Raw genomic sequence first — 14688 nt, forward strand, 5'->3', positions numbered from 1 at the left:
CTGGTATGTTTCCGCCCAAGTAAAGGTGGAAAAAAAAAACCCTGCCATGACAGGAACTGCCAATTGCTATCCAATGTTGGACATTTTGTGAACATGACACATTTTGAACAGTGTGGAAAGGCTAGTGCCATCTGTGAACATCTGTAAACCAGCCGAAAAACGGATAACAAAGCCCCAAAAATGCATACGCCATTGTTTTTCAAATGGAATCGTGACGCGGTGCGGTGGGACGGAGCCTTTAACTGATTGATGAAGCCTCCCTGAGCACAAAATTCATCAACCGCTTAGGTAACGTACTACAAAGACTACAGTGCTCCCTCAGACTGTCGGATGTGCAGATTTTCTCCCAGCGCAGGCACGGTTATGAATTGCGCAGATAACGCTAATCCTACCAATCTATTTTAGCAGGTGCAGCAACACACTGTTGATAAGCTGGATTGCTCGGATTCCTGATCCTGTCATGTTTGCCAGACAAAGTTCACAGGACTCCATTTTATAAGCTCTGTTTCTTCCTACTTCATTTCAGACTGTCTAAATTGACTTCACTTTGTTAAATATGTTGGACACAGACCGTTACCATTCCCAGAATGCCTACCTCCAGTATTATAACAGGGATCCATGCACCATACAGAGATATGACTGCACAACAACCCATTGGCGACCTTCAGTCTTCTTTCCGTTGAAAGTTCAAGAGGCTGCCCCAGAAAGCCATAGAAAGGGATGGATGAGCATTATCCTCTGCAGCTGTGGCAAAGCTGGCAAGATTACGCCACCCCCCCTTGAAAAGTATCTCTGGAAGACGAGCACATACTGCAGCCAGTTGGCAGAGAGTGAGGAACGCCGAGTTCACAGCCGGGTGGATGTCAGCTCCATCTACGCAGAATCAACACGCAGCAAAGACGGTTGATAAAAGGGCTTAACTTCTCCGGTCGGAGGAGAAACTCTCCTGATGTCCACTGACTTGCATGTAAAGTTCTATGACGATAGCGTAACTGTGTTGTATATATCTATATATAAAAGAACAAGGGGGCGCACTGACGTCTCCAGTCTCAGACGCTGACACGTGTCGAGATAATGATACACACAGAGACACTGACACGCAAAGCCGAGCGAGATTTGAGCTGATCCTCCTTGCCAAAATAAGCAATGTCAACCGCCTCGGAAGAAGGGTTTTCATAACAGTCATATTGACGGGATCAGTGAGAAGCGGGATAAAAGGGAGACGCAAACGCAGAGGGATATAGATGAAAGACGGGAAGGAGGACAAAAGGCAAAGAGATCAATAACCGAAGGATAAAAGTCTGATAAAACAGAACAAAAAAAGAAGCAAAAAAAAAAAAACATACCGTGGAATCAAACAAGAGGCGATATGAGGTGCACGGAGGGAGGCTGAATACATCATCAACTGTGAGACGAAAAACCAAAGTGGGTGCCTTCTTGCCCCCTTGATGTTCCGACCATAAAGGAAAGCATATGTTCTGACCTTTACTTCCGCTTGCTCGAATGTTTAATTCATACCCCTTTGAGTTTGACATAAGTGCATCATGTCGGACGAAGGACGGCGTTACATGACGTTAGAGGAGCACAAACTAACCCAATAAGAGCCGTATCAATAATGCCTGCCTTTCCAACCATGATAATGCACAGTTTTGCCCAACAGTGTCGGACGCATCACACTGATACCACTTACACAGTCGGTCCCGCTTACGTCGCGAACCAGTCCACGTCGAACAAATCATCGGATCCCGGTCCATCGTGTTATCATTACGAAAAAGTGCTCGCTTAAGTTGTTCCGTCGTTCCGACGTTGTTCCGTACAGGTTGCCATGTCGCAGTGTTGTCAACAACTCCATTATTGCCCAAACACAACATAACGACTGTCTGGTTAGATAGCATTTCCGTGAGAAAAGCGGAGACTTGTGGCGTAACTGAAAGGAACTACAGAGTCAACTGCTGCTGATATCATAGATTGGTGACGGAGCTGGGAGGCAATGACTTCCGGTTCCGTTTTCCATGCTAACACACTGCTAACAGGGACATTTTGTGATATAAAATATGTTGAGAACACAGTTTGACTCACACAATGTACCAATAACATGACAAGATGGGTGCCATGTTGTATGTTGTACGTTAAGGCAAAATTTTACTATACATTTTCAAAGTACAGTCGTCGCTCGTTTATAGCGGTTTCATTGGCTCCAGACTCAACCGCGATTAATTCATTTCCGCTATGTAGTATTCAATGTTAAAAACTTTAATATTTTCGTAGTTAAAGCACAGGAAACCTGTTTATGACCTTCTAAATATCGTTTTACAATAAAACCTAATAACGATGTTCAGTGTTCCCTTGTTTATCGCGGGGGACGGCTTCCCAAAATAGCTCGCAATAAGTGAAATCCGCAAAGTAACTGATTATATATGTTTTAAGGCTGTAAAACCCCTCACCATACACTTTATACACTTTTCTCAGTAACGTTTTCTCACATTTCTCTCTTGTTTAAACACTCTCAAAAAAGTTCAAACCGTCGTTTGAATTTTAATGATCAACCTTAATGATCAACACGAGAAATGATTAAGTCACTCGCGCATGTTTCACTCCCGTGACCGTGCCTTTTCGTCCTGGCGCCGTTCCGCTGTACTGTAGCATTTTTGTATCCTTGTTAAAACATATTGCCGCAGACGAACCGAAGACTCATTTACGAGCTAGCAAGCAAACAAGCTAGCGATGACACAGGCGACATGGCAGGACGGCACAAAGGAGATTGATTGATAATGGTCTACAGCCAATCAGGACGCAGAAAACAACAGACAGACGAGAGAGGGAAGGGATGGACACTCAACTTCCCACAATGCAGTTCTTCTTAAAGGGCCAAGCTTGGCCTGGAACAGCGTTCACACGCTTGGATATTGTTCCAAATCTCTGTACCTTTGACTGATAACACCTGTAGTCACCTCTGGTAGAGGCTTTTGTTAGTTTTCCATTCATGGTGGATTTCATCTTAATAAACTGGACTTTGCTGCCCTGTCGACCACCGTAGTACAAATGCATAAACAACCATCAAGAAATACAGTAAAATATATTAGGATGTACTGTAGACGTCATTGTTGTTGCCACAACAGAGTAAAACTGATTGATGTGATGTAAGACTGAGCAAGCCGTGCACTGGGAATGAATGATGGATAAAATTAGAGCATCCGAACTCAGAGAGGAAAAATGAAGGGCAAAGGATAAAAAGAGAGGAGGGAAATTTCACATATGCATGCGAGGACAAAAAAAAACATGGGAAAGAGTGCTGAAAGGGTGTGTTGCAGGTCTCCACAGGGACTTGAGTGCTAGCGATTTTCTGTCATATCTCTCTTTCTCTTCATCCCTCACGCCTGTTACCCCCCACCAACGCTCACACACACACACACACACACACACACACACACACATCCTCGACTGCAGTACAGTCCTCTTCAGAACAAGCCTGAATGTGCAGTATTTGTTGACATGACACGAGATTGCTTTCCTTTTGGGATTAATGGTGGTGAAAGTGAATGGGATGGAATGTGGCCTTTTGCTAATATTGAAGTTTGGAAAATCTACATTTTATTGGCATGGTTGGATGAGTTTGGTCTGGAGGAACTCGATAGTGGACGAAGTAGCTGCGGAGAAAGTCTGGGCTTCCCTGCTTAGGCTGGTTCCCCCGCAACCCGACCTCTGATAAGCGGAAGAAGATGAATGGATGGATGGACCTCGATAGCACTGCTTGGTCGTGGGTCTTTGAGCCGGCTCTTTGAAGTGAACTGGCTTTTTTTTGGGTCTGTTTTTCCGTTAAGTAACAAAAAAATTTGAGAAGCCATTTGGGGGCCGGCTCTTTTTACGGAACAGAGCCGAAAAGCATTTATCTCAACCCCATTCCGGTGAGATGAACTAAAATACAGAGAACTCTACATCTTAGAGCAAGAATTCACACAAGCCTGGAAGCCGTGACGGTCGTAAAGCAGGTGTGTTCAAAGTGTGGCCCCCGGCTGTGTTTTTATTGACCCACGGCGCATTCTAAAAACCCAATTTAACACGAAAAAACCCAACAGAAATATTGAAAAAATCATTTTACAAGAATAAAGCCCAAATATTAACAGAAGAAATTTGCAATCCTACGAGAAAAGGTTGTAATTTTACAAGAAAAACGTCTTAAAATTCTGAGGAAAAAATAAGATCATTTTGATAAGATAACGTTTAAATATTAAAGAAAAGGATGTTTTTTAAAGACACAATATTATGACAAACAAAACAACAAAGTTATAATTTTGGAAAAAATTAGGTTGCGGAAAAAGTTATAATGTTACGAGAATAAAGTCAAAAATATTTGGACATTTACAAGAAGAAAAGCTAAAGAAGAAAAAAAGATGATAAATAAACAGCCGGAATAAAAAAAAAAACAGCTGTAATATTATGAGAATAAAGTAAAAATATAAAATATTCTAATGAATTTTACAAGAATAAAATTAAATCCCTAAAAAAAAGTTACAATATGGTGTAAAACTGAAGTCATAATATTAAGAAAAGAAAATGTACTAAGATTATTTAAGAAGAAAATTGAAATGGTCGTAAAATTAAAAACAAAAACCCATAAAATATGGGGAAAAGATAAAGAAGTTCAAATTGATAATACGCTTTTTCACCTACAGTATATCACAACGCTCAGATGCAGTTTTTTCTTGAAATACTTGTAACTTCTTAGCGTATCAAAGTGGCCCCTTGCACCTCTTCAATTTTCAGTATGGGGCTCTCGCTGGAAAAAGTTTGGACACCCCTGCTGTAAAGGGTAAACCAACTCCATATTTACATGGCAATGGCGTCCCACTAGCTTTGTCCATAAATAGTGTATTTGCGTCTAAGCATAAATAGTACAGCTCATCAAAAGAGATTAGATCCCGGGAGTCTTTGTTAGCCCCGAGGCTTGTGACAACATTCTCCCACGCACACTTTTAAGGTGGACTGACTGCAAAAGAGGACCAGACGTTCCCACTTTTCCGCCAAGTCCACTGAGGATTGCTTGCTGTGATTACGGAGTAATGACAACTAAAGGCCACCTCCCAAAAAGAGCCTGAAATAATTTGATGTTATTGGGTTGTTTTTTTTTTGAAGTATTTGATAGAGAGAATTGTACTTGCATGTGTCATGTGCTTGGGTTGACAAATATGTGGGTCATTCCGGTGTTTGTGTTCTATAAAAGTAATAAAAGCGGCAGTGATTAAATGCAGATGCTGACATTTTGTCCTGATACACAAGTCTACCTGCCTTTTTTGTGTCTTCACAAAAGCGCCCAAATGAACTAACAAGAGCTTTAGAAATGCGTTACAATACTGCGCCTTTGATTAGATTTATTTTCTGTAATGTCAGGACGAGTCTGGGTTTTATTGACCTCATGTATGCGCAGTCTTGATTAAAAACAAAAAAAAAACAAACTCGGATTCATTTTAACTACCCGGGTTATTAAACTCCCATGCAACATTTGTTCATGTTCGTATTTGGTATTTTATTATTATTTATTATACAATGGCAGTATTATGAATAATTATTATTCTACTGTTCATGGCTTAATTTGGGCCATTCTACAGAATCGGTGCCATTTGCGCCCACAGCACTATCAAATGAACTGTAATATTTATACTGTGGTGTGAAAAAGTGTTGCCCCCTTCCTGATTTATTTATTTTTTTTGCACGTTTGTCACACTTCAATGTTTCATATTATCAAACTAATTTAAATATCATTCAATGACAACACAAATGAACACAAAATGCAGTTTTTAAAGGAAACTTTTTATTATTAAGGGAGAAAAAAAATGGCCCTGTGTGAAAAAGTAAACCTAATAACTGGTTGGGCCACCCTTAGCAGCAACAACTGCAATCAGGCGTTTGTGATAACTTGCAATGAGTCTCTTCCAGCGCTGTGGAGGAATTTTGGCCCACTCAACCCAAGCTGGTTTCAGCTTGAGGTCACCAACTGATGGCCGGACATTCTCCTTCAGGATTTTTTGGTAGACAGCAGAATTTATGGTTTCATTTATCACAGCAAGTCGTCCAGGTCTCAAAGCAGCAAAACCGCCCCAGACCATCACACTACCACCACCATATTTTACTGTTGGTATGATGTTCTGTTTCTGAACTGCGACGTTACTTTTACGCCAGGTGTAATGGGACACACAGCTTCCAAAAAGTTAATCTTTTGTCTCGTCAGACCACAGAGTATTTTCCCAAAGGTCTTTGGGGTCATCAAGATGTTTTCTGGCAAAATTGAGTCGAGCCTTAATGTTCTTTTTGTTCAGCAGTGGTTTTGGTCTTGGAACTCTGCTGTGTAGGCCGTTTTTGCCCAGTGTCTTTCTTATGGTGGAGTCATGAACACTGACCTTAACTGAGGCAAGTGAGGCCTGCAGTTCTTTGGATGTTGTTGTGGGGTCTTTTGTGACCTCTTGGATGAGTCCTAGCTGTGCTCTGGGGTTCACCACTGTTCCATGTTCACCCTGTTTGTGGATAATGGCTCTCACTGTGGTTCACTGGAGTCCCAAAGCTTTAGAAATGGCTTTATAACCTTTTCCACACAGATAGATCTCAATTAATCTCAGTTAAGTTATGTTTTAACAAGGGTGCGTTCCCTTTTTTTTCTCCCTTAATAATAAAAAGTTCCATTTAAAAACTGCATTTTGTGTTCAGTTGTGTTGTCATTGACTAATATTTAAATTAGTTTGATGACCTGAAACATTTACCTGTGACAAACATACAAAAAAAATAAGAAATCGGTAAATGTGTGAATGTTTTTATTATTATTTATCATTATTATTGTTACTATTATACTATACTACTATTGTTGTTGTTGTTATTGTTATTATTCCTTCTTTTTACTCGTTACTTTCAATCCTGCTACTTAAATGAGTCAACTTGGCTTAGTCGGTATATACAAAAATTAAATAGTTGCCTGAAATGGGCCAACACATATCTTAAGTTGTTCAAATGTGTATTATCAGATTTAGAGTTGATAAAAAAGAAATGTAAGTTTATTCTGAAAGAGTTACAACACGAAAATGGCACAGATTCAGCGGAATGGCCCTTTGACTGGATAATGGATGTGTTTTTCCAGTTGCTGTGTTTTACCATGAATCCCAATTATTTGTATTGTGTTGTGTTGTGTTTATCTTTAGGATATGTAAACATAGTAAATGGAAGCGGGTGGACTTTGTATGCAAACCTTTAAGACCGGAGATAAAACACGATGTCAACAAATAAAACCCAGATTTACTTTTCCCTTTAGATTGTGTTTGCTTCAATGTTCATTCATGCTTGACCTTTCGCTGCCTCAGTGTCTGTGCATTCTGTCACCGTGCACTTGTGTATTCGGTACGCGTTTGCCCGCATGAGTGAACGTTTCCATGCAGTCGTGTTGTGCAAGGTTGAGTGTGGTCTTCCTCCCTTGTGTAATACCGCACTATTACCAACCCCGTGTACGTGCCAAACCTCTATCAGGTGCTGGGAGGCGGGTCTGCACGGAATCTCGGACATCTTGGCACAGTTTCCAGATCACAAAGCTGATGGAAAATCGCAGCCAAATCCATGGTGGAAAGTTTCCCTCCTGTTGTTTCCTTGTAAAAGCATACACGACAAAGAATACATATACAGAAGAAAAATACATAAGAATACGTATACACAGTACATATGACTCCTGCGTTTTTATCATTAAGGGAGAAAAAAAATCCAAGCGCAATCGAAAAATCCCCCCGACTGTGTGCCCCGTTAAAACATAACTTAAGATCTATCAGTCACGAAAAGGTTATAAAGCTTTGGGACTCCAGCGAACCACAGTGAGAGCCATTATCCACAAATGGCCAGAAAATGGAACTGTGGTGAACCTTCCCAGTAGTGCCCGGCCGGTCAAAATGACCCCAATAGCGCAGCGATGACTCATCCAAAGGGTCACAAAAGACCCCGCAATACTTTTTCACACCACTGTAGAATGAACAGGTGAGGAATAATCCAGGGTAAAGATGTTTTTGTGTGCTTATTGTGTTTTTTTTTTTGTTTTTTTTTAGGAGTGGAGGATCCGTGGCTTCAGGTCAAACGAGACTGTGAAAAGCTTTGGAAACCACTGCCGTAAAGTATCCTTGCTCCCGTAGGTAAATATGCTAACCACGTCACAGTTCTTTGAGCACCTTGAAGGTAGAACTGCGCTATACAAGAGAAAGTCCATTTACCATTTCCGTCGTGCTGCATTGATAGAAACTGACATGACATCTCTGACCGACCGTGAAATAGCCACTTGCGTTTCAGCCTAAACAACTCTATCCACTGCAATGTGGACACAGTGACACACACCTTGAGGCTTTTGTAATCCCGCAGGACCGACTGTACGTCCCGGAGACCTGATCAATACTATTCGATCAGCGAGCAGGTCTTTCCTGCATTAGTCTACAGCTGCTACATCCCGAAAACGAATGAGCGGACACACAAGGACGTGTAAACAAATGGAATTCCATTAAAATGAAATGGCTCTCATGTGAAGCCTCCCTCCCTTCTTCCCCTTTCCAACCATTCTTTTGTGATCGGCAGCTCCGGTCCCAGAAAGGAAAGAAGTCACCCTTGAACAGGATTGGACTTCAGCTTTTTATAAACATCATTCCAGTACATCGATATTTGTGGAAGCTGTTTAGAGGTTGTTTGCTACATGTAATGTATGAACAGTCACACACAGCTGTTTGCTTTCAGGACAAGACACGTGTGCTTTTAGGGTTAGTAAAGATACATCGTTATATAACAGTGAGCGGCCATCACGTACAGTAGACAACACAGTTTCTCTTCGTATAAATATGACAACAGTAGAAGACATTTCAATGACAGCTTGTTTCGCTTCTTTCCATGTAAGCTCACCTAAAATGGTTTGAGAGAGAAGCGGACAAAACAACATCTGCAGCAAAGCCGTACAGAGACCTGTCAGGAAATAAAAAGGCTGTCTCTGATGTCTCTTCTTTTGCTCTCCACATTAACGGCAGAGAATTTCAAGTCGGTTTGGTTTCAGTCACACCTCGGGGGTGCCGGATGTGTTTACCTACTTGGACAGGGGTTTTGGTGACACCAAGGGATATTTCCTTCTCATGTTTCACGTCTGTTTCGTATCCTTCATGTTGCTTTCGTATCTCGAATACAGTAGATCCCCGCTTTCCGCGCGTTACATTCCATAAAAATGTCAATTTTCACAAACGCCTCACTCCTACCCGTCCAAACTGTCCGACTAGCTTCATGTTGATGTTTTTCTCTGATTTCATAAGAAAATTTACCATAAAAGTGTTGTAATGACTAGTTTAGGGTCAGCTCCAGAATCCTCTCTCTTCAATTGCCATTGTTCACTAGTGATGGAAACAAACAAGCTAAATGCCTCAAGGTTTAAGCCCTAAATATTCCTCAGACACATTAAATGCATTTTAAAGTATAAAATAAAGAGATACTCACCGCTAATGACCGATGATGATGACCGACGAACAGATGAGTCGCGGTCGCGGGCTGGCGAGCCTCACAGCGACTACGGCGCATTCACGGATCAGCGAACAAAGTGCGAGATTTCAGCGTTTCATGAAAAAACATGATCAGTGACGCATAAAGACTAGGGGTGTAACAAATACATCTTCATTAATCCCTCGTTTATTGCGGTTAATTGGTCCCAGACCCGACCGGGATAACTGATTTTCCGCAAAGTACTATTCTTTATTTATAAATGGAATATTTTCATAAGTAGAGCATAGAAAACCCGTTTACGGCCTTCTAAATATGGTTTATAACATTAATAGAACCCGCTGGACATGAAATAACACCCCTATAGTCACCTAACACTCGTATTACCCAATATAGCAGACATAATAACAGAACATAAGACATATTAGACATACCATGGACTCGCATGTTAGCACTGGGAGAGTTCCTTGTTTTTTTGCTTCCGAACAGCGCACTTCCTGGTGGCTATGGTGTCATCAATGTAACATTACTGACACCTAGCGGCCAGTGTAGGATACTGCATCTCTGAACTGCAAGGGAAGCTCAGCTTCCCCTGAAATGTCCACAAAAAAAAGTGTTAAAATATCTATTTTATGTTGTTATTTGGTTTTTAAATTTCCATCATCTGGCACCTGCCTCCCCTGACCGCACCTCACTGCTTAGTAGCTAATTTAGATCTAAATCGGGGATAAGATCTGACTTGGACCAAAACTCGCAAAAGTGCTGATGGCTTTATTTTCCATGCATATTGCTTTTTTCCTTCAATATTCTCCCTGTCAGGAAGGTGAAGAGGTGGCTACAGTCCAGGAGACAGTATTTTTATGACTCTTGAATGCCTTGTATTGATATTTTTGTTCATTTTTACGCTTGAAAATGCTTAAGTTAGGTCAAAAATATGTAAAATGTGTTTAAACATGCATTTTTTTCTACTAATAATAGGTTCTAGTCAACCACAAAACAGGGATAATTTGTTAATTTATTTATTTTGAAAAACCGTAATATAGTGACGTCACAAAGCGGCGAGGGATACATTTCGGACTATATTTTAACTTGAAAACCTTATTCAATAGAGAATACTGCACTGAAAATGAACCGAAAAGCGACCTTAATACCGAGGTACGCAACAAACCGCAAGGATACCGTACCGTTATGGTGTACATACCAGTATTATCACATATTTATAAACCAACTTAGAGTGAATGTGATGTGTTTTCTGTGGGGAAAAACGGCCTATTCTCAGGGGAATACAGAAATATAAAAAAAAATGTTTTGACAAATTCACAGGGAGTCGAATGCTGCATCGTGACTGTGCGGGGATCCACTGTATACCTACTGTGCTGCTTGGCTGTGATTGTTTCCCTTTTTAAGGGTCGGATTCCACGACATGGCTTTGTAGAAACCGTTGGAACGTCAGTTATCTGCACAAATGAATGAAAACAGTCATTTCCCTGTCGTTTGGAAAGAAACAACACACAAGCACGCTGCGTACAGATGTGTACATGTAACAATACTGTCATATTTTAATCCCACATCATTACTACTTTACCGTAGTTGAGTAAATCGCTGCCCCCGCAGCACGAGGTGCGTTAAATGTACGTTTCATATTACAGTGGAACCTCAGTTAGCGTATTTTTTGGTTTACGTCAAAAAACACATTTCCCAGGTAGCGTACAACACGGTTATTAATACACTGCGGGACGCCGACTGCGTTTGTAACCTACTTTTATCACAAAATGTCCTTGTTAGCATCGTGTTAGCATGGAAACAGCACCCGGAAGTCATTGTCCCACAGCTCCGTCACTCGTCTATGACATCATCAACGTTTGACGCTGTGGTTCTTTGCTAGCTAACGTAGTTATGCCACAAGTCTCTGCTTTTCTCATGAAACACTACTGAATTCACGAAACAAAGCAAAAGGTGGTACCTGTGTCGATCAACGCCGTCTTTGTCAACAATCATGTCTTCCATGAAGGTAAGAGTCACCTTAAATGTTCATTTATCCCTTTCATTTCACATTTATATGCACTTAGAATGACTTTATGCATGTAAAACCATAATTGTAAGACTAGAAAAAAGTGTTCTGTGTTAACATATTTGGGTGTTCAGAACCGATTACTTGGATTTGTGTTATTCCTTACGGGGAAACCTCTTTCAAATTTTCGGCTTGAGTCGGACCTTCTGGCACAGATTAACGACGCTAGCCAAAGTGCCACTGTATTATTATAAGAACCCATTGTCCCCCATTTGTTGTTTTCAAAAACCTCCACTCTGATCAACCGTTTGCATTTTCAGACTCCAAAAATGCGGTTGTTTTGTAAGCTAACGTCCGTAACGACACTGCACCCTGACAGTATTTTGACGATGGTGGCGTCGAACACTGTCTGAAGCAACTTTGCACAGACAGAGAGACAACATAACACACGGACATACTGTAGTTGTGTAAAATATGTCACCCGTTTGCGGTAAAGGGGATACAATTAGAGGAAGAATGAAGGATTTATGAACAGTAATTGACTTCCCACTTGACAAAAGCCCTAAGTTGGATTAAGGGCCAGCCTTCCCGTGGGGGAACATAAACCTTCAAGCGCAACAGTGAAGTTTGAGTGACAGTTTTGAGAAGTGGATTTAAGGTGTTACTGTAAGAGGGAAAGAGCCTTTTGGATAAGTAATAGCCAGCCAAGTACCATATTATCATGAGGGAGACAACATGTCTGTGTCTTGTTAAGGACGCGCAGCCGGGACCTCATTGCCTTGCAGAAAGGGTTGAAAAATCTGCTTTTTTAGTGAGTGATTTTGCCGAAAAGGTCAATCATGAGTTGATATTTGATGCGTGGAATGGAAACTATTGGTCAGATTCCAGAATGCTGCGAGGAAACAGCAGGTCAGGACTTGCGGGGTGGCTTTCAGGAGCGGCTGGGAAGAATGTGTGAGATTGTTCTCCATCTTCCCACGGATGGGAGCTGTATTAGGTCCAGGAGGAGGTCTGGGTGTGGGGGCGGGGGTCACATACAGGTGGTCTGGTTGCCAAGGTGATGGTCATTTTGCGTGCTCCTGTGAGTGTTCCGTCAGGTTACGGTGAAGATGGGGCGCACTCCAGGGATCCTGTGCGGAGGAAAAATGAAACAGGATTAGAGTGTTGAAAAAAAAAATGGTGGGAAAAACACGTAAAAAAAAAAAATGGTGCCAACTATCACAGCAACAGCAAAGGAGAAAGCGAAACTGAGAAAAGTGACGTAGATGAGAAAGGAAATTGGAGATCAAAAGCAAAAAACGAAGCTGGAGATAACAAGCATGGGCACATTGAGGCATAAAAATGGAGCAAGTGGATGGAATTAGAAAACCAGAGGAGAGCGGAGAGATAAGAGAAACGGGATGAAAGACGGAATACAGTGAATAAAAAGCAAGGGGACACAATTATAAAATAGCACAGAGTAAATCAATGCAGCGGGCATCTTTGTGGATTCAGGCGCCGCAGTGAGGAGCAGCAGCGTGTCCGCGAAAACACAAAGACAGCCTCCTTGTTTTTGCATTTGGAACACATCCCGTCCTGAGTCGGACGGATGAAGCAGACAGCGATAAGTGACATCATTAAAAGCTCAGTCACAGCTTGCTCTGACAAGGCACATACTGTACGTGCATTGCAGCCCATCGCTAATCACAGTCAGCTTGTGCTGCAGCATCAGCGCAAGGATACAAAATAAGAGTTGAAAAGCTGACACAAACATCACAACAACGCAAAGCGTCTGCGAGTGGTGTATGCAGCTAACCACAGCACAAAACACTGACAATATGATCATATAATACATAATAATAATACAAAAAATTGCACTTTTCTCTTGAGTTTCTTCCTTTTTCCTTCATCACATAAGTTATTCATCTCCTGCTACGCATTCTTTATTCCTCTCTCCGCTACAAAATGGAGTCGTCAGGTTTTCAACATATTAATTGAGTGACGAATTATCAGTAACAGCTGAGACACAAAGCAGGTGTAGGATGAAATAAGCTCGGCTTCTTCCTGCTCCTTTTCGGACACGGTGAATTGCGCAGGTGCAAACGTGTGATGTATTTCAACGCAATCTCGTGAAGCAGGTTTGAAATAAACTGAACCTATCTATGAAGTAGAGGAAAGACTGAATAAGCTCTGCTTCTTCCTGCTCCTTTTCAGGCACAGTGGTGAGTTGTGTCACTCAGTGTGTTCATTGTTGCTGTTGAAACTCAATTTAGCTTGCAGATCTGCATGAAAAAAACGTAACGACTGCATTTTAATATGTACAGGCAGCACGGTGTTTAGCGGGTCACCCTCACAGCCACATGACGCGGACACTTTTTCGGGGTCCAAACGGCAAAGCGTTTTATCATTTCAGGGTGACCAGAGACTGCGTTTTCTGAAAACGGCTTCCAGAGTGGGAAAACCTGAGAACGCCGGCTTGCCGTTGCCGTGTATACAAAGGCAACACGAAAACAATGGCGTCACAGACTCACCGCCACCTCGTCACGTGACCAGAAGAACCAACATAACAGCTGAATATTTCGACGTACGCGACTCACCCCAGTCGACATTCTCCTCATATTTTGTCGTCTCATGCTCCACAATGACTCGCTCCTCTCGTTCTTTCGTCTTCTGTGATTTGGTGTGTCACGCGGTTTGTATTACGGCGTGTGTATTACATCGTTCTCACTCAGCGATTCGCTCCCGTCAGTGCAACAATTCTCAATTCTCAACAAAATCTCAGGAACGGAATTGGCATGTTCTCCCATTGTCTCAGTGGGGTTTATGAGTGCTCTATTCGCTCCAAAATTGAATGGGTTCTTGTGCACGTGTCCACAAAGTGTCGTTTTAGCATAATCCTACTTACTAGCAAACAAACAGGTGAAAACAATAGCTCTCAACTTGGGGCTCTTGGGGCACTGAACACAGGAGATACTCACAGAACTGACTTCCTGGTCTGAGTCGGAATTGCAAGGAATGTTTACTTTGTCACCTGTAGGGTGGACAGGCCACGTTCACACCGTTGTACAAACACGAGGTCGTCTGATCGGAATACTAACTTCGTGTGTAGTTGCATTGACACTGACACATAATACACACATCACTCTGCGGTGGTGGTAAATGAAGAACAAGCCCCGAGGTGATCCTCCATGACAATCTCTATATTTCCTGTCAAT

At 41.8% G+C, this 14688-nt stretch overlaps 1 protein-coding gene across 3 annotated transcripts in view; it reads right to left on the reverse strand.

Moving 5' to 3' along the window:
• Window positions 1-14688, reverse strand: part of samd12 (sterile alpha motif domain containing 12) — a 135060-nt gene that overhangs the window by 23347 nt on the left and 97025 nt on the right. The window contains exon 5 of one of the 3 annotated variants that reach the window (XR_008567114.1): window positions 7498-12624. Coding sequence is in view for 2 of the 3 variants with exons in the window: in XM_054763036.1 (XP_054619011.1) it covers window positions 12593-12624 (32 nt within the window). In the remaining variant the exon portion in view is untranslated. Of the gene's footprint in view, window positions 1-6563; window positions 12625-14688 lie in introns of those variants that run through there. The other 2 variants (XM_054763036.1, XM_054763037.1) reach the window with 2 other exon arrangements.

Source organism: Dunckerocampus dactyliophorus, chromosome 20 (genome assembly GCF_027744805.1).
Source record: "Dunckerocampus dactyliophorus isolate RoL2022-P2 chromosome 20, RoL_Ddac_1.1, whole genome shotgun sequence".
Classification (NCBI taxonomy): Eukaryota; Metazoa; Chordata; class Actinopteri; order Syngnathiformes; family Syngnathidae; genus Dunckerocampus; species Dunckerocampus dactyliophorus.